Below are 26,279 nucleotides of genomic sequence, written 5' to 3'. Positions count from 1 at the left end.
AGCGAAACCACAAATGATGGTATTACAATTTAATCTTAACTGTAAGGGTGCAGACAGTATTATTTTCTTCATTAAGGGGAAAAAAATTACATTTTACTCAAGAAATTAACTGAAATTTCAAAACTGATAAGCACTCACATGTCTCAAGTCATATCATTAACCTTATAAAAGTGTTATTCTACATGGAGAGGGTCCCCTCATGGGTGCTGCCAAGTTAGGATCACATGACCAGCCGAACACTACTCTATTATGGTGAGTTTACATCATGTCGGAATTACCATAATAGAGCACAACAAACCCATTCATTCATCACCTAGACAAACTGATTTTCAACGATAGCTAATAAACATTTCAAAACAGACCAACCGTGAGCTGCAAGGTTGTTCATCAATGATATATGCTTCAGTTGAAGCGATCCATCTGCATTATTTCAACCTCGTTTAAAAATCGTGTTTGATAGCGGAATTCATGGTAAACAACTACATTACCCATGGTCCAGCAGAGAAAGCTTCACCAATCAGAGAACCGCAGCCAACGAAGCCCGCAAAACATGCCTTGGAGCGACCGCCCACTCCCATGATGCACTGTGAATGATGCAATCAGTCGGTGTCTCTTCACCATTAAACTACTTATATATTTGAACATATTGGAATATTTTGCAGTAAACGTCAAATATTTTGTTCCTATACTTATAATCAACAATCTAAAATCTATATTTTATATATTCCTATAGTTTTTCATTCAATAACATCATTCGCAATGCTTCATGGGATTGTAGTCCGTGCCCTCATGAAAGAAAGTAAGTACACAGCCTTGTAATATAATATATAGTAACTTCAAATACTTTTTGCCTCAAAACAAAGTTTGTGGTGTTGTGATTCTCCCCGGAGCTGGTTGGTTTGGTTCATGCCGCATAACTGTTTTATGAAGGATTTCATGAAGTCTATGGAAGAAATGAATGGGGAAAATACTTCCAGAACCTTCCAGAATAAAAGTCATAACTTTTCATATGAGTCGTAAGATAGCTTACGATTTTATCATCTTGTAAAAATTATTTCAAGAAAAATCATAATAACATTGTTTACTAGTTACAGTTGTTTATTAGGGAGTTTCTTAAGTTGTAAACTTTTATAAGAGCTATTGTACTATTTCTTATGAATTTACCATCTTGTAGTATTAACATGACTTGTCATGAGACCGGGTTGGTTTCACCCCTAACCATACACAGACATAACTCCTTAGCTAACCCTGAACCTAAACCATGATTTTAATAGGAAAATAACTTTTGTGTACCACAGAAGAAAGAAAACACTGGGGACGAGGGAAGAGTATTACAGATTATTGACATACATCAGTCATTTGTATTGCAGAAATAAATATGGAATGAATCACTAAAAGTGTTCACAGACATAGCTAGCTAAAGTTTGATCCCTGTATTGAATCAATTTTGTTTGTTGATTGGTTGGTCATTATGGGAATAATGGTTCTTTATGAGTCGTACATTTTCATGCACCAATCAGCCACAACATTAAAACCACCTGTCTAATATTGTGTAGGTCCCCCTCATGCTGCCAAAACAGCACCAACCCTCATCTCAGAATAGCATTCAGAGATGATATTCTTCTCACCACAATTGTACAGAGCGGTTATCAGAGTTACCGTAGACTTTGTCAGTTTGAACCAGTCTGGTCATTCTCTGTTGACCTCACTCATCAACAAGACATTTCCATCCACAGAACTGCCGCTCACTGGATATTTTTTGTTTTTGGCACCATTCGGAGTAAATTCTAGAGACTGTTGTGTGTGAAAATCCCAGAAATACTCAAACTAGCCCGTCTGGCACCAACAATCATCCATGCGATTATCTAATCAGCCAATCGTGTGGCAGCAGTGCATAAAATCATGCAGATACGGGTCAGGAGTTAATGTTCACATCAACCATCAGAATGGGAAAAAATGTGATCTTAGTGATTTGGACCATGGTATGATTGTTGGTGCCAGACGGGCTGGTTTGAGTATTTCTGGGATTTTCACACACAACAGTCTCTAGAATTTACTCCGAATGGTGCCAAAAACAAAAAACATCCAGTGAGCGGCAGTTCTGTGGATGGAAATGTCTTGTTGATGAGAGAGGTCAACAGAGAATGGCCAGACTGGTTCAAACTGACAAAGTCTACGGTAACTCTGATAACCGCTCTGTACAATTGTGTTGAGAAGAATATCATCTCTGAATTCTATTCTGAGATGCGGGTTGGTGCTGTTTTGGCAGCACGAGAGGGACCTACACAATATTAGGCAGGTGGTTTTAATGTTGTGGTCATAAATATGAGCTATACAATATATTATGATTTTGCCAACTTATACAAATTATTACAAGTTGTCATGACACAGAATCGGACATATTTTTTATCCATTGTAACTTCTCTTTTTCCTTAAAGGATTATACATTTTTCCAGGTTTAAATCCCAGAATTCAATAGCAGTCAAAAATGATCATTAGTGTTTTTTGGATGTCATGGGAGATAGAGCTGATTGTGTAAATGATGTTTTTTACTGCATCTTGCTTGCTCATCAGCATCTCGCAGCACACATAACTCTTCTTTTTCTATGTAATTTTGCACTAGATGGATGTCTTTGACCGTTGCACCACGTCCAGCTGTTTTTCAGCATCTCGCACAGGAGCGCCACTTTTTTAGATGCTGTGTGTAAGATAAAAAGAACGTTAACTTTTAGAAGTGCGTCCTGAGACCCTCGAGTTGCTTTGTGTCTAGCTTTTTTAGTTAAAAAAAACATGGTCGATCTACACAGCCCCTTAGCAATGCATTTAAGAAAAAAAGTTCAGTATTGAAAAGTGTGTCCCAAGATCCCTAAATTCTGTTCTGTTTGAAGAGCCCCTATTGCAGCACCGGGATTACACTGAGATACATGCCTTTACAGAGTCAAGAGTCTCAGCTGCAAATGTAGGTTAAAAAAATCAATACTACTGTAAAAATGAAAAACACGGTACTACCGCTGCTATTTTAAAGATTGAGTACAGTGGTCGTGCAAAACTACGTTTACAGAACTGTGTATTGAAGTGTTTCTCATTTTACTTATTTGAGATTGAAATATGAACTCAGTAACTCTTTTTATTATTTTATGCTCTTTAAAATGGAATGCACTTTTGTTAAGAGTCAATTTGCAATAATACAATATAATATGGTGATGTTTGGTTTATGTGTATTCTTTGCGCCCTCTTGTGGTCGTAAAGACAACTTTGATTTAAAATCTGGAGATCACTGATGCCCTGTTGCTTTTCCCCTGAAATGGTGTCTTAAATATTCAGATATAATTGGAATTGTGGTAATATTTAAGTAAAGGTTGAATTTATTTTCTTTAAAGTTTAACCTAAAATCTTGATGTTAAATGGAAAAGTGGATGTCCATGTGATTTGTTGACTGGTGTGATGTGGTGCGTGTTTGATAGTTTTCTCAAACCCCATTCGGTGGCTAGTGAATGTTCCCATCAGTAGGCCTGTCACTATAATTGCGTTATTGACTTATCGTACGATATATGGACATGACCTCGATCATTTTTGCTGACCTTGATATTGCCCATTGTGTTTACATGCGCGTTTGTTTACAGTCGCGCTGCTTCTGTCTGCTCTTTTTTTGTCTTAGGCTCAGGCAGCTCTTCCACACACACAGTGGACAGCGACAGGTGAAGATTACGTGACTCGACATTAATGACGAGTGGAAATTTTGAACGGGCAAGTTAAAGAGAATTTTACTTGCCCGACCGGACAAGTAGCCTGATTAAAATCTCAATAACGAATGTTAGCTCAATAGCGCGGGATTGTGCACAATTTAAATAACTCCCGCATGTTTCACTTAAAAAATGCGAGGAATTCCCTCTTTCGCATCACCCTCTCCCCCCTCACCTTCACTCGTGGTGCAGCATTCAGCAGCTTGTGAGTGCGAGCAGTGCATGTATCTTCTGAACTTTCGATTTTATACATATAAATGGGTATAAACCTGTTAACTGGACATGTGAATGGTGTTGCACCACGTCTCTATAAGCAAGTGATGAGATAAAACTATTGCTCCTGTTTATAATCAACAAAACTGTCTTCATCGCAAGCGCGCAAAGTTGGAGAGATCTAATTTTGTCTTGTCACATCGTGGCGCTCCCTCATAAAACAGCAAGAAAGGCAGAAAATGCAAAAACGCTTTGTGTAATAAAACCATCTATAGACTGTGAAGAGAAATGATTAAAACAGACTTCTACACCCTTACATCTCTCATCTTTCTAGAGCTCCATCTAATGTATCCGAGATATTTTCTCGCACATTATAATAATATTAACACTATAACATTAATAAATTACACACAATGAAAACATCTGTCTTTAATATGCATATCTATTTTGAATATACAACATCAAGGTTCTCTCAGGATTTTATCTGTTCACATTTTCAATGCATTCTGTCAATATTAAACAGCTGTTTTTAATGCAACTGGTGAGAACTGACTTGTAATCTCAAAGAGATTATTTACCCAAAAACGTTCCATTTGTTAACGTTAGTTAACTACATCAGTTAACATGAACTAACAATAAACACTACGTTTATATAATTGATTAATCTTGATTAATGTTAATTCCAACATACAGTATATTAATACATTTTCATCCATTAAAATAAAAAGTTGAATATGTTAACATTAGTTCATGCACTATGAATTAACAATGAACAAATGTATTTTTTTAGTAACTAACATGAACTAAGATTGATAAATGCTGTAAAATATTGTTCATTGTTAGTTCATGATAGCTAATGCATTATCTAATGTTAATGAACCTTACTGTAAAGTGTTACCAAAAATTCTGTCATCATTACTCACCTTCCAAACCCATCTGACTTTCTATCTTCTGTGGAACTCAAAAGGAGATGTTAGTGAGAATGTTAGTTTCAGTCTTAATCCACTTTTATTTTATGGAAATAAAAAGATGCAGTGAAAGTGAATCGTGACTGTGACTAACATTCTGCCAAAAATCTAAGTTTGTGTTCCTCAGAAGAGAGAAATTCATACAGGCTTGAGGGTGAGTAATGATTTACCGTCTTTCTGCACTGTGTTCTGCACTGTTTTCCGAGCTGGGAACAAAAACTATTTTTTGACATTCTGATTTCAATGTCTAAATATTGTTAAGAATTAAGAGTTCATTGCTCTTTGAAAGGGTGTACTTGCATTATTATGCTGTTATATTATCATGATTTATCAGTGGCATAAAATGGTCTTAAAATGACAATAATATTGTTTATCACAATTATTTCTGGGACAATATATGGTCCAACAAAACTAGTTATCGTGACAGGCCTACCCATCAGGACTTTTCCATGAGCTAGTCTTCATATTACGTGAGGACATTCTAAAAATGAGCTCTGGAATCACACACTCTGTGATTGTGTAATATGACTAATTAAAGGTATAAAAATGAAGTACCTTTCCTGAAAAAGTTCTGCAGCTTCCTTCTGGGCCTGCTCATATGTTTTCATGTTCAGCGTCATGTGTTGACCTTTAACCTTTCTTTCGTTTGTTCGCAGAAGCTCTTCAGCGGCCGGATTTCGAGCCGTCTGGTCTGTCTGAAGCCGGGCGCTGGAACTCCAAAGAGAATCTGCTGTCAGGACCCAGTGAAAATGACCCCAACCTGTTCGTAGCACTCTATGACTTTGTGGCGAGCGGTGACAACACACTGAGCATCACCAAAGGTGAGAGAGACATTCATATTTATGCATCTGTACTCCTCAGACATGCTAATAAACATTTCAACATGACATCACATATTTCATCACATAGTCACTTTTGATGGGAATTCAAGCCAAAAAGGTTTCATGTATTACATAACCATGTAGAAATATTCAATTGTCAATAAGAATCACTTAAATTCTTTAAAAATGAAAGGGACATTTGTGTTGTTGACATGATGGAGGCAATCCAAATGATCAGACTATTCATAACAAATTTGACATTTGAACAGAAATTAAACACAATAACAGTGAGAGAGAATTACTGGAAAGATAAAGTTGAACTATTTTACCTCACTTTGATTTAGCTTTTTAATAATCTATTATAAGTGGTGATTTTAAGTGACGTGTCACTATTACTTTTGCTCAAAGTTATTTGAACAAACCACACATTCCTCATATCAAACTATTTTTGCCTGGTGGACAATAAGAAAAGGGTTAAAGATCCCATAGACTTGCATTAAAGGAGGTCAGGGTAGGATTGCACCTCAAGCTGAGATGTTAAGTTCAAACTCTAAAGGTTTAGTAACTACTAGTTAGTTTGTAACTAAGTCAGTGCTTAATTTGGTTGCACCACAAGTTATCAACGCAAGACTTTACTAGTAGGTCGTAAAGCATTGTGTAGTCACGTAATATGACATTTACCTTTTATTGATCCGATAAGCAGTCTTCATATTTGTTAACAAAGTCGTGAATTGTCTCATTGCGGTTGATGTTCAGACCTTTTGTGTCTCACTGTCAACTGTAATAAATTGCATTTCCTATGAAATCTATAAATATAATTAATAAGATATTTAAATATGTAAATTAGAAAAATAATCAGGGACTTAATAAGGGGCAATAAAAAACTAATAATGAATAAATAACAAATAAAAAAAATTCTAGTACAGCAGACTTGAAAAATTTACATTTATTCATTTTAAATCCTATATTAGGGATGTGCATAATTACCAATTTTTATAATCGACTTGTCGGTCAGTTGTTTGAACAAAAAGTCGACCAGTCTGTGTTTAGGATAATAATGTATAATTAGGTTCCATTATATTCATGCAACCCCGTTCAGACACATTTCAGAGGGATATATGGACGCTAAGTGCAGCACTTCAACAGGCTTAATAACAGATATTCAACAAATAAATAGGCTAATTAACTGTACAATCTTAACGCACAAAACTATCAAAGAAAAGTAAGCAAAGAAATAAATAGGCTCCAATACAGAGCAACAAAACTGCTTATGTGCATCCTGAATGCAAAATGATGCGCTTTATAAAAGTTCAGAACTGCAAGATAATATTGCAGCAGGTACACAACATCAAACTATTTATTTAAGCAGTGACAGACAGAATCAGTAAAAGACTTTAATCTCTCCGCATCACCTCACAAATACAGGAACATTACTAACAGCAGATTGTCTTGAAATGTATTGTTGATGCGGCACTTTGATGGCTGAAACTGCAGTGGTGCATAAATGGACAAAATTTTAAGCGTTAAGGTTTTATTGTGCTGTTATTCACTCTTATTCACTTTTAAGCACTGCAAACTATCATCACGCAGAAACGCTCTCCGAGAAGTTATGTCTCACAATTAATTAGAGAACTGAGTGTCCCATTAAAACCACTATGACTAAATAATCGACTAGTCTATTAGTCGACCACCCTGGCACATGCCTATCATATATAATTTGTTTGTGTTGCAACTTGGCATACCAGTGACCTGGGCGACGCACACAGTGAAATACACCATTTAGACCGGTTTAATGCTGAAGAGCCACTAAGAAGTCAGTTTTTCACATATTGTTCTCGGAAATATAAACGAGTGGAATTGTCAACATTATCATGCATGTTTGAAGGATTGAAGTCTTTCAAGCCACATGAGCTCACTGATGTCATTTAATCAGTTGGATTTTTTTATTCCAACTGTTACTCCTGGTCGGATGTTTCTGTAATTATTTAGTTTTTATAGAGTGTTACGTTTTACCTAAGTTTAACGGTGCAACACTCAAATATTTAGCAGTGTGTGAATTGTAACTTAGTGCCCATTTAGACTACTGTATAATTAGTCTACGTTGTAACTTGGCTAGTGCAGCCGGCCCCTGAATATCACTTCAGAGTTGCATTGAAGTGCATTTAGATACAGCAAAATCCCACGCGATTGTTTTTATTTCACCTCTAGAGGCCGCTGTACTGTAGAATCAAGCCGTTCTAACTGTAGAATCCTCCAGCACCGGCCACAGAGGAAAAAGAAGAAAAATAATAATAAACTATCTGCAACTATCGGTGTTGATTTTTGCAGATAACCGATAGTCCAAAGAAAAGCAACTGGTAAAACCGATATATCGCCGACCTCTAATATTGAGTGTTTGTTAACAGTGTGTAATATGGCTGTGTTCTTCAGGGGAGAAGCTGAGAGTTCTGGGATATAATCATAATGGCGAGTGGTGTGAAGCGCAGACGAAGAACGGGCAGGGCTGGGTGCCCAGCAACTACATCACGCCCGTCAACAGCCTGGAGAAGCACAGCTGGTATCATGGACCTGTGTCGCGGAACGCCGCTGAATACCTGCTGAGCAGCGGCATCAACGGCAGCTTCCTAGTGAGAGAGAGCGAGAGCAGCCCGGGACAACGCTCCATATCACTGCGCTACGAGGGCCGAGTCTACCACTACCGCATCAACACCGCCTCGGATGGCAAGGTGAGATTCCACCACAACATCACTGCTGAAACCACATGTTACCTCGTGACTTTACATTGACAATTTAACTTTGAGACATTACAGCATCATTTTCCGTGAAGGTACTTTGAAACTGTGTTTTGTGAGAAGCTCTATACAAATAAAAATGACTTGACAGTTGAGCCCGCAGGTTGCTTCTGGTTTAAAACACGGTCCACTGTAAACACAGTCCTGCCCCCAAGGCTGATTGGCTGGTGTCCCTGGTAAGCAGTGCAAATGCAATTGCAAATGGAGACATTGCAATTACTGTTTCAATATCGCATGGCTGTCACTCGAAAGACACTGAAAGTTAAATTGCAAATTCATTTTGCATTTGAATTTTGGCAGACACTTGTGCATTCACGATGAGTAAATGCAGTTTACAGTTTGCAATTCCTTTTGAAAATTTTCCAGAAGAGAGTTCTATAATGACCCATCAACAATGTGGACCGCAGATTACTGCAGCATGATGCTCCCCATCTTAAGTCAATTGAAAGCTACTTGGGATAAAAGCATCTGCTAAATCACTACTTGCTTTCAGTTTCCTTTGGGTGGGGAAAAAAAGTGATTCACCATACATCATAAATTGATTCTGGAATGATACACAAATATTAATTATCAGTATTTTAAAAGTAAAGACAAAACGTTACAGATACAGATAAGATACACAACGACAAAGTTTAATTCGCTCAGATGCTGCATTTCATTGACACAGGATGACATCCGCAGAGCCGCCTCTCATACTAGCGGATTATACCTGTTTACTCTATTTCTGTTGGCAGGTCAGATCAGGATCTTTACACAGAATGAGCTGTCTTAATATGGCAAAGAATTACGCCCCTACACTGTTGTTTAGAAATGCCTATTGGACTGATCAGCCTGTCAGGCACAAAGCAGGGCGCCTCGCGTATATTGTGCTAAAAGATTTAAATGCATCAAAAACCATTTTGGAACCAGATCGTGAATCAATCTATGAATTTAGTAATTGACTCCTTAAAAATAAATGGAAGTGAATGGGGATGTGCCTAAAGATTCCGTACGGTTTACTGGACACTGCTGCAAATAATACGTTGCTGGTTCACATTTACACAGTGTGCGAATTTTACAGCCACTTTCAATTATACAGTGTCAACTTTTACAAATAAATGTAGGTAATAATAGGTAGAATTCAAAGTGCAATGTTTTGAGGTTCATTTTACGCAACCCAAATTGCACACTAAGCCAAAGTCAACTATTTTGAAGACTTTCTAAACTAAACACTAATGTATTTGTGATATACTTAATATGTTAATCTAGTATAAAATGTCATTTGTGGTTGATCTCTGGGTTTGGCACAGTGCTGAATAGCAGTGTGGTTTCACCTTTTTTTTTTTTCTTCAATTTTGCCATTAAAACGTTGTCTTACATCATCACACACATTTTTATGTGTCAGAAAATATTTTTGGCTAAAAAAAATAATAGCTGGCAATCATACATGTATAATGTAACTCCATCACAGCTATAAATTCATCAACACACTTTTGATGGAAAATGAAGGCATGTGGTGATTAGTTTATAATTTTTGACTCATTTTAACCAATGCTTTCAAAACTATTTCAAGTCATCCTCACAATTTGAACTAAACCTCATCTCTGTCAGTCAGCTACACACACACACACATACACACAGCGCTGAGAGTCCAGCAGATAATAAGTGTGTGTGTGAGCTCTGAGAGCGCAGCATTCATTCCTCACATGCCTGACGTTCCTCAACCGCTTCGCAGTCTTAACATGAGGTGAAGACAAACATCCCCTCGTGGGATCACCGCTGTAAACCGTCAGGAAAGACTCAGAACTGCAGGGATTTTTTTCTGTTTTAAAATACTTTCTCTTATCCCAGCAGAGACTACTGTAAGAAAGCCATTTGTTGGTGAATTTTCTGGAAAACTGTAAACACTGTGTCTCTGTGGTGCTATGAAAAAGTTTGTTTTGAGCGACCCGTCCAGCCTGACACAACAACATTGATTCAACCAATGGTGTGAGTTTGGGGCGGGGCTATCTGTTTCAATCATCATCAGCCAGGGGGCATGTTCAGAAACTGTCTGAGAACAATGTTAATCTTTGGAATTCTGAACGGTGGCACAGAAATGACACACTTTAGCTTTAATGCATCAGTGCGCTGAATGGCCCTCAGTTACTGGCTTCAGTCAGTACATTTACATGCATTTTAAAGTTAAATTTTCAATGCAAAAGTACTGTACTGTTTAATTAAACATTTAAAATGATAAAAAAAAAAATGCTTAAAGGCTTAGTTCACCTAAAAAATGAGAATTCTCTCATCATTTACTCACCCTCATGCCATCCCGGATGTGTATGACTTTCTTTCTTCAGCAGAACTAGGGATGTCAATTTTCAGAAATTTTTATAATCGATCGTTGTGGAAATTAATGTTAATATCGCATAACGCACATGGAGGACTCCAAATAATGTGCATGTAGCCTATTGTTTAAATATAATTTAAATTAATACACTTAAGGAATGCAAGTATTATCATTTTCCTCTTAAAATATTCTTAGTTCAGTGTATTTTAATACATTTAGGCTATGTTTAGTTCGAATTTGGGAATTGTTTAATTACTGTTAATGAATTAGGCAACTGTTAAAAATAACTTGTATACAAGATATATTACTTATGCATATTTGAGTTCATTAAAACTTCACGTTGTGGATTGTGGTATATTTTTTACATTGAAATTAAGTCAAATCATTACACCCTGCGTAACCACAGTACATAACACAGACTACCGCTTCTCTGGTGATAGTGTGATGACAGCCGAATGGGTCTCCGTGCTTTCCCGGCAATTGCTGACATAATTGTAGGTTGGGATGACACAAGACTATCATGGTGTGTCCAGAAAAGATGAATGTTCATTTATAGAGAAACATTGTTTACATTGAGCCCGCTTCATCTCTCCAATCTGTGCATCTTCTTCTGTGAAACGGATAATGACATGCAGACTGTATAGACAGCCTTATCAATGTCTGCTGTCATGATTACTGCGCATTTGTCCTGAAATTAATTAATCGACGATCGATAAGATTAATAGATCAAATTATTAACGACAATTAAATGATTTTCGATTCATCATTAACATCCCTCAGCAGAACACAAATTAAGATTTTTAGAAGAATATTTCAACTCTGTTGGTCCATACAATGCAAGTGAATGGTGACCAGGACTCAGAAAGTCCAAAAAGGACATAAAGGCATCATAAAAGTAATCCATAAGACACCAGTGGTTTAATCCGTGTGTTCAGAAGCGATATGATAGGTGTGGGTGAGAAACAGATCAATATTTAAGTGCATTTTACTGTAAATCTACACTTTCACATTCAGCCACCTACTGGTTGGAGCTGGTCAAAGGTGGAGATTTATATTAAAAAAGGACTTAAATATTCATCTGTTCACCCACACCTATCATATCGCTTCAGAAGACATGGATTAAACCACTGGAGCCGTATGGATTACTTTTATACTGCCTTTATGTCCTTTTTGGACTTTCTGAGTCCTGGTCATCATTCACTTGCATTGTATGGACCAACAGAGCTGAGATGTTTTTCTGAAAGGCCAATGCTACAAGACAGGCACAATGAAAGAAAAATCATAAAACAATAGATAATATGGCAGATTTCCAAGAAGTTGCTTTATATTTGCAGTTCTAAACAATAAAACGACATTACAAATGACAAAACTCGACAGCAACTGAGGCTGAACAGAGCTGGAGTAAGCACTCAAGTGCCGTTGCTCATTTTACATGTGGCAGCGAAAAAGTGTTCCCATGGGTAAAAATTATCATGTGTTGGCTCAAAATGAAATCATAAGAACAGTTAGAGCAGTTTTTAGAACCTGTAGGCCAGTGTTGCGCTCTCTCATCTTCACACGTCTCATCTTCTGCAGCTGTACGTGTCATCTGAGAGCCGTTTCAACACGCTGGCGGAGCTGGTTCATCATCATTCCACTGTAGCAGATGGTCTGATCACAACACTGCATTATCCAGCACCCAAACGCAACAAGCCTACCATCTATGGCGTCTCGCCCAACTATGACAAGTGGGAGATGGAACGGACTGATATCACCATGAAACACAAGCTGGGTGGAGGGCAGTACGGTGAGGTGTACGAGGGCGTGTGGAAGAAATACAGCCTGACTGTCGCTGTGAAAACACTAAAGGTCAGTGTGAGATACAGACTGAGCCATCAGAGTGGTGCTTCTCAACTGAAAATCAAGTGGTGACCAACACAGTGCCTAAACCCATTACCTGTATGTAATGTAGTCTTATGTAGTTTTGTTGATGTTTTTGAGGATAAAGGCATGTCACACAACCTGTCCATGTTGACATCTGTCTAATTCAACGAGCTTTTACCAAGAAACTGATGAATTTGTGCCAAAGTACAGGAGAGTTTGATTAGCTGCATTGTCTTGTGACAACAAAATATATGGAAAGCATTTCTCCCATTGATAAGTAGGTTTATTTTGCTTTCTTAAGTTACATTTATATGATTAGTTGAATTTTAAAATTTGCATTTAGTATTGATTATTCCACGCTGTCTGTGACCCTGTCAGAACAGCCCTGCGACATATTTTTTGGGATGCAACCCACCAGTTGAGAAGCACTGATTTAGAGCATAAACTTTTCTGTATGTTAAACAGTGGTTTATTTTATTTATTTATTTTTCTTTTGCAGGAAGACACGATGGAAGTGGAGGAGTTTTTAAAAGAAGCTGCAGTCATGAAAGAGATTAAACATCCAAACCTGGTGCAGCTGTTAGGTGAGTTCACTTTTTAATAAAGCGTTAAGCTAAATAGATTGTTGTCAGCATGCAAAAATCCGCTCTTGAGTAGTTTTTATTTTTTTATTTAGCAGACATGTTTATCAAAAGCATCTCTTAATTCGTTCCATTGAAAGCAACATGTTTATAACAAATTCACCCCAAATCAGTTTAAATTACCATCAGACAAATCGCCTGCTGTGAGCAATGTTCCCATTATTATGCATCTGTAGGTCTCTGTTTGTTTGTGAGGACTATGATGGTTTTGTGGAATTAGCCAGATTATTTGTTGAATATCTGCTATTAATTAGGGATAAAAAACTAAAAAAAAAAAAATTTTTTTTTCAAGAAACAGTATTTTTTCATTCAGGCTCTGGCTATCCACGCTCTCCTTTCCAAATGGTAACCGGTTAGAACTAAATAAAATAACATTCTTTTTAAAAACTCCATACTAAGGATGGGTTACAGTGTTGCCAGATCTTATAAATGAAACAAGCGACCTGATCTAGAAAAAAAAAAAAAGCCCAAAATAAGCAACATGTGATCCATTTTTTCCGTGTGAGGGACTGATCAGCATAGAAATCATTAGCATCGTATACAGTAGCCTATATACAGTAAAATAATGTATTTTTAATAAATACATTCTTAATATTAAATATGTCCAATCTGGATTAACTGTGCATGCAACTGTAGTAATAATATATAGTTATTAAGAAGGTCTATAGCATGTCATGGGAGGGTACATCCACAATGTGCAATAAAGCAAAGAAATGTGTAATGCAGAAGTTTTCTTCAGGATCAAAGCACATTTTTATCATGTTCCACTAAAAAGAGAGAAGCCTTATTTCCTTGGGCAACAGGAAGTGGTGTAATTTACTCTGATAAACCCTTTGGTCTTCATTTAAAAAAATATTGGAACGATATTAACCCTTGTGTTGTTTTAATTTTGTGCTAACACATATTGTGCTCATGGTAAAAAATTACTGGCCCACTAAGATTGTTTATAAATCTGAACAAAATAGGTGTCATTTTCAAGCTTAGAATTTAGACTTTACAATGCATAGAATTCTTAAATAATACCTTCTAATTTTCTGACAAATAAGAACTGTTTCGTTCTCATCATTTGCAAATTTCTTATCACAATAATTGGTAAAACTATAAAAAAGATGAGATAGTCATGTGTTATATATCGTTGGAAAGGTCTCAATTAGTGGAATGCAATGAGCACATTTGTTTCACTCAGACATCAAACTGCAGTGAGTATTAGTGTTTGAAATTCCCCCTGTCACACATAAATATAATAAACAGGAATGTCTTTTTGTCACGTTTTTCCTTATTACTTCCTGAAGCATACATATAACATAGACAATGATGTACTGTAACTTACAGCAGACTATCCCGATTCAAATGAGCCCAAACACAATAGATCTTAAAATACTCCTCAATGAGTGTACATGGCGATGCACAAAAGGACTCTCAACACACGATGTGTGTGTGTGTATTTGTATGTGTGTGGGTGTGTTTGCGCACATATGTCTGAGGAATTTGTGTGTGCAAACACCCATCCACATATTTGCTCATCTGAAGGATTGGGATGCTCCTGAACACTTAATATTTCTGTATTTTGTAGTCTAATCCATTCATTTCCAATGGCCGGTCATTTTTGACCGGGAACACAAGTGTAACCCAAGAAAATATAGAGAAAATTTTCAAAAAAAATTTCAGGAATTTAATTGAAATTGGATCATCAGGGTCAAAATTACAGGAACACGTTTTCACTCCTTTCACCCATTCAGTTCAAGGGACTTTGTTCCCATTTTTGGTGATCTTCAGAAAAACACTTTTTTTTTCCCCGTTCCTTGAACCATTCTATATAATTTCAAACCTAACAAACTTCTTTCTGTAAAATATTTGGTTTAAAGTGTGCTAAAGGCCACTCGCTTTGATGTTTTGTTATCTAATGCAATGACATTGACATTTGAACACTGACTTAAATGTCCAAATATAGTGTGCATGTCTACTGTATATGTAAAACATCACCAGAGTGTACGATGGTGTTTATTAGACATAATAACCTGCTTGTGTTCCGTGTATCTCTTTCTAGGTGTCTGCACACGAGAACCTCCCTTTTATATCATCACAGAGTTCATGACCCACGGAAACCTGCTGGATTACCTGCGTGAATGTAACCGTGAGGAAGTCAATGCTGTGGTGCTGCTGTATATGGCCACACAGATCTCCTCTGCGATGGAGTACCTGGAGAAGAAGAACTTCATCCACAGGTGAGCAAGAGCTGCTTTAGTTGAGACATGATACTTTGACATCAACACAGTGCTGATGAGGCCACAGCTGCATTGATTTGAACAGCCAAAGAAACAAAATCAAGTAAGTTGTGTTATTAAATGGACATTGTCTTGCCTCATTGTACAATTCTGTTTAGATTAGATTGTGTATATTTTAAATACCTTGGGTTATTACATAATATGCATGAGCCTGTTTATAATTCATAATGTATCCTTTTCCAGGTTAAAACGTATTTTATTGCACTTTGACAAACTGGGATTGATTTGTCTAGATAAGCAGTAGTGTCATTCCTGTCAAGATGTGGCCTGTTCCTCAAAGACCAGCACTCAAGATCACTGCCAACAAAATAATTAGTTAAATTAAGTAAAAATAAATAAATAAATAAATTAAAAAAAAAGGGCCATTTTATGAAAGTAACATTTACAGTAACATTTACTCATTTAGCAATTACTTTTATCTAAAGTGATTTACATTTAAGAAAACAACACAAGTGATTCATCGTAAGGAGACTGGAACAGGAGAAGTGTTGCAACTCAAAGTTTTAAATTAGAAACAACAGTGAAACAGTTGTTGTTTTTGGATTCATTTTTTTAAGAAAGTTGTACTTTCAGAGAGTGCATTGACAGTTGTGAGTCAAGTGCTCAAAGAAAAAATGTGTCTTTTGACTTTTCTTGGAGGTAGAGATTAGGGCTGTGAATAACCAACAATGTCACGATACGATAAGTATTGCAATGCTGGTTAAATATTTCACCCAAAATTGAAAATTCTCTCATCATTTACTCACCCTCATGCCATCCCAGATGTGTATGACTTTCTTCTGCTGAACACAATTAAAGATTTTTAGAAGAATATCTCAGTTCTGTAGGTCCATACATTAGGGATGGGAATTGCCACAGACCTCCCGATTCGATATTACAACGATATTTCTTAGCCGATTCAATATATATTGCGATATTGCAATTCTCTTGAGTATTGAGATTTGATGTGTTGATTATAAAAACTTCATAAAAAGATTTTTAAAAAACTCCCTTTTCTCAGAAATAAATATCTATTGAAGAAGAGTTGTGTCTGAAATAATTGTTTTCACTCTGTAATATATAATTTGCAGGTTAAAGATAGGGATGTGCAAAACTACCAATTTAAAACTACCAGTCGACCAGTCAGTGCATTGTCTGAGCTAGGCGACTAGTTAGTGCAAAGGAACCCATGTTTAAGGCTGCATTATGTCCATTTGTATTCAACAAATAAATATGTACAAGATATCATTTTAGCTTATCAAACAAATTGTGTTCTTTTGGAATATAAAACATACCCTAACATATATTACCATAGACTATTACTATTATCATAATGATACTTTTGCAACATACAAATGGAGGCTAAAGAGTACTTGTACAAGAACCATTTCTGGGGCTGTACTGAATTTTGACACACATGACAGTTCACCTGTAGATCTTATGCAGCTTTCTCATAAACAACACTATTCTTACAAACTACTCCCAGATGACTGACAGAGAACTCACCATTTGTGCGTTCCGCGAGACAGTTGCACTGTGCGTGTGGGTGCCAAAGCGCAAATGAACTTCTGAAAAAAAAAAAAAAAAACAGACACGTGCATCATCTGCATTTCTTTCATCTGTTCTTCAAAATATAATCAGGTGTGTTTCCTCAAGCACGCATCTTTGTGTCTAGGCTCATTTCTTGTTGACAGTGGTGGGTAAATATGCGAAATTACCTGCCACTAGATTATAAATATTGCAACATGTAGTTTACAACAGTTAACTGTTTAATAAGCCTTTTTACAGCTCAACTATTTATTAAAGCAGTGTCAGACAGAATCTGCAGAATGACTTCTGGCAAATACTCTCCACAACACTTTTGGATTATGCATAATAACAGGAACATTGATCACAGCAGAGGATTTTCACAGTGAACGAGCAGCACTTTGATGGCTGAAGCAGTGGTGCATAAAAGGACTAAATGTAAAGAATTAAAGAGACAAAATTTCTCAGAGAGAAAACCTGTTAATGTGGAACTCTGCACAAATATAGCTTCATATATATGTATATATTAATCATTGCAGCATTAAGATAAACATTTTTTTTTTTTTATTAAATAAAAAATATTTTTTTCATCAGGGAGACGATTTTAAAATTGTTTGCCTCAAGAATCGTGATTTGTAACAGAATAAAAACAAATTTCCAGCCCTACCATACAATGCAAGTGACTGGTGGCCAGAACTCTGAAGGACCAAATATCACAAAGGAAACAGAAAAGTAATCCATACGACTCCAGTGGATTAAATAATGTCTTCTGAAGTGATCCAAACGGTTTTGGGTGGGAACAAACCAATAAAAAAAATATATATATATTCAAAACACTAAGGTTCATATAGATAAATAAATAATTCTGATACCAAAAAGCAAATTACTTTTAATGGCCTTTTCTTCTTTCTGTTTTGTGAAACCCTTTGTATAGTTTGAAATATTCTGATTCAAAAACAAATGCTGTTTTTAAACAATAAAGTGTGCAACAGTAAGGCAAAGCCTCTAGGTTTAAACAGCTAAACACAATGCATTTCTACACAATGTTCTTGTATTTATAAGACAAGAAGAGTTTTATAACAAGTATAACATGAAACTGTACTTGGTAAATTTAATAGAACTCATGTAGTCAGTATTTTAAGTTAAATTCTTGAATGCAGGCAGTGCAAAATATGCTGTGAAAAGACATAGCCTGCACTAATTGTGTTTTCTTAATATATAATATAACTCAATCTTTTAAATGAAATTTGCGATGCTTCCACTGAAGCTCTTTGGCATTTTCCACACCTCTCTTGAGATTAAAGAAGTGCATATTTTGGGTTTTATCTTGACATGTAGATGGAGGTTTGTAGAGTTACTGCATAACTTCACATTAGTTTAGCAGGATTTACAAATTGCATGAGTCATGTCTAACTCCAGACTGCTGGATTTTAGCAAAAAGACTAAATGCACCCATATTTTAGAATGTAGTTTTGTTGGCATTAGCAAGAATCTCTCATTCATTCTACTACCACTCAAATGACTGAACCAGCCACTTTCAAAATGCTGGCTAATCGATATGGAAGCATCTACATAGATATGAGCACCAGCAAGGAGATTGTGACAATGTGTCGTCGTATCAATATTTTGAACAGGGATTAAAAACTAAATGTTTTTCATTCTGGTTTGTTCTAAGCAGAAACTGTATTTTCCGTTCCAGATCCAGCATTCCGTGGACTCCTTTCCAAATTGGTAACTGGTCAGAACTAAATAAAAGAGCGGTTAAAAACATTCTTTTGAAAATGACAGTATTCTGTGCTAAGGGTGAGTGATACAGTGCATCCGGAAAGTATTCACAGCGCTTCACTTTTTCCACATTTTGTTATGTTACAGCCTTATTCCAAAATGGATTAAATTCATTATTTTCCTCAAAATTCTACAAACAATACCCCATAATGACAACGTGAAAGAAGTTTGTTTGAAATCTTTGCAAATGTATTAAAAATAAAAAACGAAAAAAATCACATGTACATAAGTATTCACAGCCTTTGCCATGACACTCAAAATTGAGCTCAGGTGCATCCTGTTTGCACTGATCATCCTTGAGATGTTTCTACAACTTGATTGGAGTCCACCAGTGGTAAATTCAGTTGATTGGACATGATTTGGAAAGGCACACACCTGTCTATATAAGGTCCCACAGTTAACAGTGCATGTCAGAGCACAAACCAAGCCATGAAGTCCAAGGAATTGTCTGTAGACCTCCGAGACAGGATTGTATCGAGGCACAGATCTGGGGAAGGGTACAGAAAAATTTCTGCAGCATTGAAGGTCCCAATGAGCACAGTGGCCTCCATCATCCGTAAATGGAAGAAGTTTGGAACCACCAGGACTCTTCCTAGAGCTGGCCGCCTGGCCAAACTGAGCAATCGGGGGAGAAGGGCCTTAGTCAGGGAGGTGACCAAGAACCCGATGGTCACTCTGACAGAGCTCCAGCATTTCTCTGTGGAGAGAGGAGAACCTTCCAGAAGAACAACCATCTCTGCAGCACTCCACCAATCAGGCCTGTATGGTAGAGTGGCCAGATGGAAGCCACTCCTCAGTAAAAGGCACATCACAGCCCGCCTGGAGTTTGCCAAAAGGCACCTGAAGGACTCTCAGACCATGAGAAACAAAGATTGAACTCTTTGGCCTGAATGGCAAGCGTCATGTCTGGAGGAAACCAGGCAGCGCTCATCACCTGGCCAATACCATCCCTACAGTGAACCATGGTGGTGGCAGCATCATGCTGTGGGGATGTTTTTCAGCGGCAGGAACTGGGAGACTAGTCAGGATATAGGGAAAGATGAATGCAGCAATGTACAGAGACATCCTTGATGAAAACCTGCTCCAGAGCACTCTGGACCTCAGACTGGGGCAAAGGTTTATCTTCCAACAGGACAACGACCCTAAGCACACAGCCAAGATAACAAAGGAGTGGCTCCGGGACAACTCTGTGAATGTCCTTGAGTGGCCCAGCCAGAGCCCAGACTTGAACCTGATTGAACATCTCTGGAGAGATCTGAAAATGGCTGTGCACCGACACACCCCATCCAACCTGATGGAGCTTGAGAGGTCCTGCAAAGAAGAATGGGAGAAACTGCCCAAAAATAGGTGTGCCAAGCTTGTAGCATCATACTCAAAAAGACTTGAGGCTGTAATTGGTGCCAAAGGTGCTTCAACAAAGTGTTGAGCAAAGGCTGTGAATACTTATGTACATGTGATTTTTTTTCATTTTTTATTTTTAATAAATTTGCAAAGATTTCAAACAAACTCCTTTCACGTTGTCATTATGGGGTATTGTTTGTAGAATTTTGAGGAAAATTTAAGAATTTAGTATTTTTTGGAATAAGGCTGTAACATAACAAAATGTGGAAAAAGTGAAGCGCTGTGAATACTTTCCGGATGCACTTTATACCAGTTGCAGTGTTGCCAGATCTCAAGCGACCTGGTCCTGGAAAACAAGCCCAAAATTAGCAACTTGCCTCAAAAAAAATAAAATAAGCAATAAAAATGTTTTACCAATAGGGGGATCAGCGATCATGACAAGCATAGTATAGTAGCCCATGTAAAATAATGTCTTATCAATAAATGTATCCTTAATATTAAAATATATCCAAAAATAATTAAAATATTTCTGATATACAACTGACCATCTAAATCAATTAATAAATCTCTGCATTTATGTAGTAATTATATATAGTTGTCAAAAAGGTCTTCAGCATGTCATGGAAACTTGCAATTAGTCAAAGAAATGAGTGATGCAGCACTTTCCTTCAGACTCAAAGCACATGCTTACTATATTCTCCTTAAAAGAAAAAAGCCAATTTTTTTCAGGCAACAGGAACTGAACATTTACTGATAAACCCTTTGTTCTTTGGTTTCAGGAAAAAAAATTCAGAACAAAATAACATTATTAACCGGTTACCAGCATTCAAAAATAACTTTTCACTCTGGAACAATTGAAGGGACTTTGTTCCCGTTTTCAGTTATGTTCTGCAAACAATTTAGTTTGTTTTCAGTTTTTGTCCCTTGAATCTATTCTTGTCCCTAATTTTGAAGATAGCCCTAGTAGTGAGTGACACTTGCTTTCTGGGTAGGGTTGAGAATATCATTCCACCATAGAGGTACAATGAGAGTACAGGAAATGGTTTTGTGCCTCAACGGTGGAATAATCTTCCTTGCTTGTTTTTGAAAAGGAGGAACAGAAATAAATTGGAAATAGCAGTTGCCTTAAAAATGTGGTATTTTTAATCATTAATGGTAGGTCTGTTGAATGAAGGAACAGATCAGATGTTTTTATGATTATTTACAATAGAGCAGTTTTCCATAAAAAGTACAAAAAACAAAACACACAAGTTCTAGGACAAAGGGAGCACATTTTAGGAATTTCATTTGAAGTTACATGTTTCCAGTAATAATATGGTTCTTCCTCCAGGGATTTAGCTGCCCGTAACTGCTTAGTTGGGGAAAACCACTTGGTTAAAGTGGCAGACTTTGGACTGAGTCGCCTGATGACGGGGGACACTTACACAGCTCATGCAGGAGCCAAGTTTCCCATTAAATGGACTGCACCAGAGAGTCTGGCCTATAACAAGTTCTCTATAAAGTCAGATGTATGGGGTAAGTAAAGATCATTGAAACAGTAGGATGCACTTTACTGGCAAAATGTTTAAGCTGAACTCACCTTTTGAGACACAATAAAATGTATTGCTTAAACTTGTCAGCATTTGGGGTCCTGCTTTGGGAGATTGCCACCTATGGGATGTCTCCATATCCTGGAATTGACCTGTCCCAAGTGTACGAGCTACTAGAGAAAGATTATCGCATGGACAGACCTGAGGGATGCCCAGAGAAAGTCTATGAGCTCATGAGGGCCTGTAAGTAGATGTATAGATCTATTGTAGATCTTTCAATATTAGTTGAACCTGTAAACTTAACATTTAAACTGTATTATTACAGCTTGGGGTGTTCTGTCCCACTTTGGACTGAGTTTTATGTCTCTGTTTTTAGGTTGGAGATGGAACCCTGCAGAGCGGCCTTCTTTTGCCGAAACCCACCAAGCATTTGAGACCATGTTTCAAGAATCCAGTATCTCTGATGGTAAGACTTGATCTCTGGAGCTTTAGAGAGCTGTGTAAGTACATTTCCTGTGGCTCATCTTCAATGTTTATGGGTTGCAGAGGTGGAGAAAGAGTTGGGGAAGAATGGTAAGAAGCTGACATTGGGCCCAATACAGCAGGCACCAGAACTACCCACTAAGACAAGGACACCACGAAGACACATGGACAGTAAGGATGGGGACAGTCCTGGTAAGCCCTGCTCTTTCGATATTCACAATCAATTCTTCATGCTTCTAAGGTGTTTCTGTGCAGTAAGTATTAATGGATTCAAACCATTTGCAGATGCAGCAGAGGCTGAGGTTGCTGGGCCTCTGATGCTCCCAAGGCCTCTTCTTGATAGCAACTTGAATGAAGATGATCGGCTAGCTAAAGATAAAGATAAATTCAGAATGAATCCCTTCAGCTACATCAAGAAAAAGAAGAGAACTGCTCCTGCACCTCCAAAACGTAGTAGCTCCTTTGGTAAGATGGATGGCCATCTGGATCGAAGAGGATTGGGACATGACTGTAGAGATGAGTTCAACAATGGGGCTTCCACTAATGATGCCATTCACAGCATTGACCCTTCAAAATTGGTTGGTTCTAATAATACCACAGCTGTTGGAGTAACCAATGGAGCCCTAGTGTATCCTGGGCAAGTCTTCCCTCCTCTTTCACGGAGAAAGGGAACACCTACAACAACAGGTGGAGGAGGGAAACTTGTCACCACTCCTCCAGCGGAGGAAGATTCTATCTCAAACTCCAAGCGCTTCCTGAGGTCATCTTCAGCGTCCAGCATGCCACCAGGGTCTGACCGTAGGGAGTGGAAGTCGGTTACCCTTCCTCGTGACATTCAGTCATCTCATTTTGACTCTGGTACCTTTGGAGGGAAGCCAGCTCTGCCCCGTAAGAAAGGAGATTGTATCCCTCGTGTTGGTACCCTTACCCCACCACCACGCCTTCCCAAAAAGACAGAGGATGCATCCGATGAGGTTTTCAAGGATGCAGAATCTAGTCCTGGATCAAGTCCTTTGACCCTGACCCCGAAGATAGGCCGTCGGCCACAGACGGAAAGCTCCAAAACGAGCACCTTGCAGGCTGAGCTGCTTAAGCCCAACGTGTTTCCACCTCTAGGAGCAGCTGGGGATGAATGCAGACATCGTAGACACAAACCCTCTTCTGATGTCCCTGTACAGAGAGAGAGAGACAAGGGAAAGTTTGCAAAACCTAAACCGGCTCCTCCTCCACCTCCTGTCTCAAGCGCCAAATCTGGCAAGACTTCAAAGAGTCCCACTCATGATGTTCCTTCAGACTGTAAAGTCAAAATCTCCTCTGACTCAAGTCCTCCAAGCTCTGGTGCCATAGAACAAGGCAGGGGTGCTCTTTCCCAGGAAAGTGCCAAAAAATTGCCAAAAACCACCTCAAAAGTACAGCCTCCAAAGACCTCGTCTACATCACCAACCAGTCAGCCATTAGGTATAGGAACAGGCGAACGAGGATCAAACTTTCGCAGTTCATTACGGAAAATGCGCCAACCATCCGAGAAACTTTCCAACTCTGCTATCACACGCGAGATGGTCTTGGAGAGCACAGAACTTCTGCGGGCCGCTATTGGCAGAGTTTCAGAACAGACCGGTAGCCACAGCGCAGTCTTGGAGGCTGGCAAGAACCTGTCCAAGTACAGCGTGAGCTACGTTGAGTCCATCCAGCAGATGCGGAACAGGTTTGCTTTCCGTGAAGCCATCAATAAATTGGAAAGCAGCCTCAGAGAGCTACAGATCTGCCCCACTGCCACTGGGGGAGCCAGCGCACCACAAGACTTTTCAAAGCTGCTTTCTTCCGCCAAGGAGATTAGTGACATTGTTCAGAGGTAGTGGAGAAGACCTTCACCAGATTTCATAATGTGATAGAGCAGTGTATTTTATAGAAGAGAAATCAATATGTCTGGGGCTTCTCTGAATTGGCTGTGGCAAAATGTACCCTTCAGTTAAATAAACCCACCTCACCTTTTCTTATGGCAAACAGAGGAACATTCACAAAAGAGTCTTGTTAATGTGCACAAAAACAGAGGAAGCAACACTGTTACATTTTTCCACTTAAGATTTTTGCCCATCTTAAGGTAGCCCAGGTTCAGGAAGCCAAGTCTTAGTTGACTCTTTCAGTAATTCCATAAATTACTTTCTTTCTCTGTTTTCTCATATTATTAGGCAGCACTCTCTGACAGCTTTACAGATGACTGACAGAAAAAACCTCATGTGCCTCACATTTTCAAAATCCTTTATTTTTTGGAATCAAAATATATATATTTTTGATTACAAAAGAAACTTATATTCATGATCATAGTTTTGACAAAAAATGTTGATTCATCAAACTGGCTTTTTTCAGCTGTTTTGTTTTCTTGTCATTGCAAATGATATAGAAAAGGGCTTAGTTGTGTGATGTGAATGGTCCCTGTGATATGAGGAACTATCGTTTCATTTTGAAACCGACTGATTAAGTATTGTAGTATTGCAACACTGTGCCATGAATGACATTTCACTAATGGGATCATAAAAGTCAGTACAGTTAATCCATCCCTTGCTGCCCCATTACAGCATTTCGAACAAGTGTTCCTTCAGTACAATCACTATATAAATGCCTTACCAAAACTACATAGTGGCCTTAAAGGGACTTGCTGAACATTATGAATCATATTTATCAGCGAATAAAACACTACTGTCTCAAGAAGCTGGAGAAAGACTTGGAAGCGAGAACTTAAATCAGAACTTAGAACCAATATATATGTTTTGTTTGGTCATTTCCTCTTAACGAATTTCAGTTACCGCTTGATGTCATTTGCGAGACCACTGACTGAACTCGGAAAAGAATCATGGGAGCTCCTCAACGAACTTAGCAGTGTTATCAAATGACAGCGCTAACCAAACGGCGTGTCCTAAAAGAGATGATTGCCATTGAGGATGTGGGAGATGTACACTTAACAACCAATAAACTGTTAATTCAACGATTATCTTACTAAAAATTTCCTATATAGTTTTACTTGTATAATTAAGATAATCCAGTTATTTTCAGTATTTGTTTGTCAACACTTTGCCCTCTGACTGCGACGCCTGAGGATGAAGCCAACCACAAGCTGCCTTTAATTCAACATGATACTACCAATGTTGACATTTCATGTTTTGTCTCCAAAAAATCATGCCACTACTTTTTTATTTGTATCAAGCCTCACTCTTTTGTAGACTTATTGCTTTTCTTTGTAAATACACGTCTTGTTTTCTCATTTCAGTTAATTCTTCCTGTAACCATGGTGCAATTTTTGTTGCATAAAATACAAAGCAATTTTGCTACTTGAATAATGATGAGAGTTTGTGTTTTTGTTAATTTGCTGTGCTGTTTATTCTAAAGTCAGCAGCTTTATCTCAGAATTTTTGACACTTTCCAGAAAAAGGTAGTTTGTCACTTTATATTTTTTCAAAGCAATAAAATCTAGTGCTGTTGGTCGATTAAAATTTTCTATTGAATGACATGATATGCAATTAATTAATCGCATATATCAATATTTGCTGAGAAAAGCCCTGAAAGACATTATTGTGGCAGATGAGTAAAGCACTGACTAAACATTACAAAAAATCTCTTTAAAAGTCAATAAGTCGTACTGTTTTTTATATCATTGAACATACACCTATAAATATCTCTCTCTCTCTATATATATGGATAACGCTATTGCAAGTAACAGGGATGCAGATTTAGCTTAAATTAAGCTATCACTCAGTAGGGGCTAGATATACAGTATTTCCCATAAATTAAAGAAAAATATTTATTTTTCTTACACTGACTTTGGATAAGTGTTGAATGGTTGAGCTTGACGAATGCAGTCAACATTTAAGAAAATTAAATTATATATAAATACACAGTGTGTGTGTGTGTGTGTATATATATATATATATATATATATATATATATATATATATATATATATATATATATATGCATCAGTCTGGAGTGACCTGAAAGAATTT

The 26,279-nt window shown here is 37.6% G+C and overlaps 1 protein-coding gene across 2 annotated transcripts in view; it reads left to right on the top strand.

Annotated features, from left to right (window-relative positions):
- Positions 1-25,617, top strand: part of abl1 (c-abl oncogene 1, non-receptor tyrosine kinase) — a 60,208-nt gene extending 34,591 nt beyond the window's left edge. For both annotated transcript variants that reach the window (XM_051689012.1, XM_051689020.1), the window contains exons 2-11: positions 5,581-5,745; positions 8,176-8,471; positions 12,424-12,696; positions 13,211-13,295; positions 15,400-15,577; positions 21,600-21,784; positions 21,889-22,041; positions 22,175-22,264; positions 22,345-22,473; positions 22,567-25,617. In XM_051689012.1, coding sequence (XP_051544972.1) covers positions 5,581-5,745; positions 8,176-8,471; positions 12,424-12,696; positions 13,211-13,295; positions 15,400-15,577; positions 21,600-21,784; positions 21,889-22,041; positions 22,175-22,264; positions 22,345-22,473; positions 22,567-24,137 — 3,125 coding nt within the window. In that variant the 3' untranslated portion in view covers positions 24,138-25,617. The remainder of the gene's footprint in view (positions 1-5,580; positions 5,746-8,175; positions 8,472-12,423; positions 12,697-13,210; positions 13,296-15,399; positions 15,578-21,599; positions 21,785-21,888; positions 22,042-22,174; positions 22,265-22,344; positions 22,474-22,566) is intronic.
- The last annotated feature ends 662 nt before the right edge of the window (positions 25,618-26,279 follow it).

The sequence above is a fragment of the Myxocyprinus asiaticus genome, chromosome 4, assembly GCF_019703515.2.
Source record: "Myxocyprinus asiaticus isolate MX2 ecotype Aquarium Trade chromosome 4, UBuf_Myxa_2, whole genome shotgun sequence".
In the NCBI taxonomy this organism is placed as follows: domain Eukaryota; kingdom Metazoa; phylum Chordata; class Actinopteri; order Cypriniformes; family Catostomidae; genus Myxocyprinus; species Myxocyprinus asiaticus.
Note: the sequence above shows the minus strand (reverse complement) of the source record. Positions and strands in the feature narration are given on the sequence as shown.